This window comes from Perkinsus marinus, assembly GCF_000006405.1.
Source record: "Perkinsus marinus ATCC 50983 genomic scaffold scf_1104296976180, whole genome shotgun sequence".
Lineage (NCBI taxonomy): Eukaryota > Perkinsozoa > Perkinsida > Perkinsidae > Perkinsus > Perkinsus marinus.
The window spans coordinates 1-2,614 of NW_003200478.1; the positions used below are offsets into that span (position 1 = coordinate 1).

The 2,614-nt window shown below is 48.6% G+C and overlaps 1 protein-coding gene across 1 annotated transcript; it reads right to left on the reverse strand.

Moving 5' to 3' along the window:
• Nucleotides 1-1,010: 1,010 nt before the first annotated feature.
• Pmar_PMAR009095 (hypothetical protein) lies at nucleotides 1,011-1,619 on the reverse strand (the record flags this gene model as incomplete). The annotated part of the gene is made up of 1 exon (XM_002764769.1): nucleotides 1,011-1,619. One exon carries the CDS (start codon nucleotides 1,617-1,619, stop codon nucleotides 1,011-1,013), a length of 609 nt encoding a protein of 202 aa, XP_002764815.1.
• Nucleotides 1,620-2,614: the final 995 nt, after the last annotated feature.

Below are 2,614 nucleotides of genomic sequence, written 5' to 3' on the forward strand. Positions count from 1 at the left end.
TGGAGATCGCGTGGAGGCGCCTAATCGGCGTTGCCGATCGAGCGTCGTACACGGTACCTCTCGCGATGAGCCTTGATGCTCGCAGCGGAGCGTGAATGAGGCATGGGATACAACGAAAAGAAATAAATAGAGAGGCTGATATGATATGCGGAAGGCATACCGCAACTCGACAACATACCGATTACAGAGCGCAGGGACCTCGGGAGCGATCACAACTCAGACTCAGATGAAAAAAGCACTCTCTTCTTCAAGAGAATGATACCATACTACTCACACGACCATTCGAGTCGCACTGTGCAATAGTCAGAAAAAGCAGACTTTTAGTGTCTAAGCTGTAGTAATATTGAGACCACCACTCTTTCCAATCTTTGCATCTGACTTGAAACCACCTTGAGTGGGGCGACTATTTGCAGGCGACCCATCTTGTCTGGAGAATGTACTCACATTTTGCCTCATGTGTGGGTCTTGGAAACCTGGTGACGGAGTATCAGAAAAAACCACGTTCCCTCTTAGACAATTTGCTATCAGGTATGTTCCGTGATGATGATGAGAGCTTACGCAGGTCCTGGAGATGAAGCGCCGATTCAGGATATATGAATGATGGTCCATCATTGATGGAAGATAGAGCATATCATCGGACAAAGCACACGCCATTGACACTTCTCCAGCCCGATCTTTCTCATCAAGCTTCTTCCTGAAGAACTTGTCGCATTCTATAGCTACCAACCAACGGTGCGAGACCGCGTTATCAACTACACGACCAAGGTGAGATAATAAATGGCATAGCTCAATCTTCGAAGGAGACGCACGGGCAGCCAACGGTGAGGTCGTTCCCTCCTTATGAGATTGGTCACACAGGTGGATGTCCTGTTGGCCCGTAGGAGCAGCAACCGACTTCATCACTCTATACTCCTGGACGATTAGGACAGCATAAACCCAGCAAAAATAGGCTCTCAAAAATACTGACGCCCAAGTCGACTTTATAGGAGAGTCCTCTTTGACACTGGTCGTCACAGATTCTGTGACACAGATTCGATCGGCTTCTGTGACACAGAAGCCGATCGAATCATAATCGGATCCCCTTCATGCGTAATCGCCATCTGGCGATCCGACCTATTCGATAAATGGGAAGCGTCAAAGTCGACGAATGAATGAAGACCACCTCTCAGTAACTGCTCCAGTAGCTTCTTGGAGGGGACGAATGGGATCGAACCATATTTCAGTCGCACCGCAGCAACCGCAGCCGAGAAGCCTGTGCGGTCCCGGATAGCTGTCACACGGCGTGAGGAGTCCGATGCTTCAGACTTCTTCTCAGCGACTGCAATTTGCAATTGGGCTCTGGCCTCGTTAGCAGCAGCAGTAAGAAGCACACCAGCTATAACCTTCTTGGGGGAGACTTCAGGGATTATGCCAAACTTAGTGATGACCTCCTTGGACAACTGGTTTGAGGAAGCCATGGACTCGAGCAATCTCAAGTTTACCACTCCTACCTCAGCGAGGATAGTACTCAGATTATCGATGACGTCAACGTCAGAGGTAACAGAAGCGATGATGTCCTTCACAGACATAGGATTCACATAATCAGAATTAGGAGGCATTTCATTAACTGATGCAGCCATGCAAGGCTCGTGCCGAACTGTCGGCTGTAGCATGATCATCTTACGACGAGATATGAACTCGTAATGGGCTTCAAACGCAGAGAGCACTGAGCTCTGCGACCTCTGGATCGATTGATTCACTCATGATTCAAAGAGCTTGGGGTGAGACTCCCTGATCACCTAGAGAGGTAGGGTCAGAACGAGCCTTCACAAGCTATCAGAGCACCCACGATAAGAGGCGAGGCGGAACTCACCAAAGGGGAGCTTCCACGCAGCGACTCTGAACACGCGAGGGGAATCGCTCAACTGGAGCTATTCCGCCCAATCGACCGAGGTATTTGAGAGGCGATCAACCGTTCGGAGATCACACTCTCACCAAGTGCCCATTCGATGGGTCAAGCCATGCGAATGAAAGTTTCATTATGAAACTAAAAAAATATCACGCTTAACACATACACTACTCCAGGTTGTCAAGACAGTCTGGCTTGTGTGACAAGCTTGGCAGCTTGAAGGACTCAGATTGTCGCTCTGTGCCGGCAGCGATTGTGTCAATCGCTGTCCTAAACCAGGCTTCGCCGAAAGACAACTCTCTGGCACGGTTTCAACCGCGGAGAAGCTACGATCTTCCTAAGCAGGAAAGCCATAGCAAAATGGGTGCATAAAGTATGTTCGATATGCTTTAGAACAGAACGCCCACCAGACGATTGGAACAACTCGAAGGTTACTCCCATTTACAAAAGCACATCCAAAAAAAATTGCAAGAACTTCCGTACAGTATTGTCCCAAAGCGCCATCGCTGAGGTATTCAGCTTGATCGTTATGGCCAGAATATATGTTCAAGTGGACAGTTCGGTCGACGCATCACACACGGCCTTTAGGGCCAGACGGTCTGGCCTGGAAATAGTACATGCAATACATCTCCTAATAGATAAGTGCAAGCTATATGATCTACCGCTCACACTAACGATCATAGATTTCTGCAAGGCATTTGGTCGAATATCCAGCTCGCATGTATA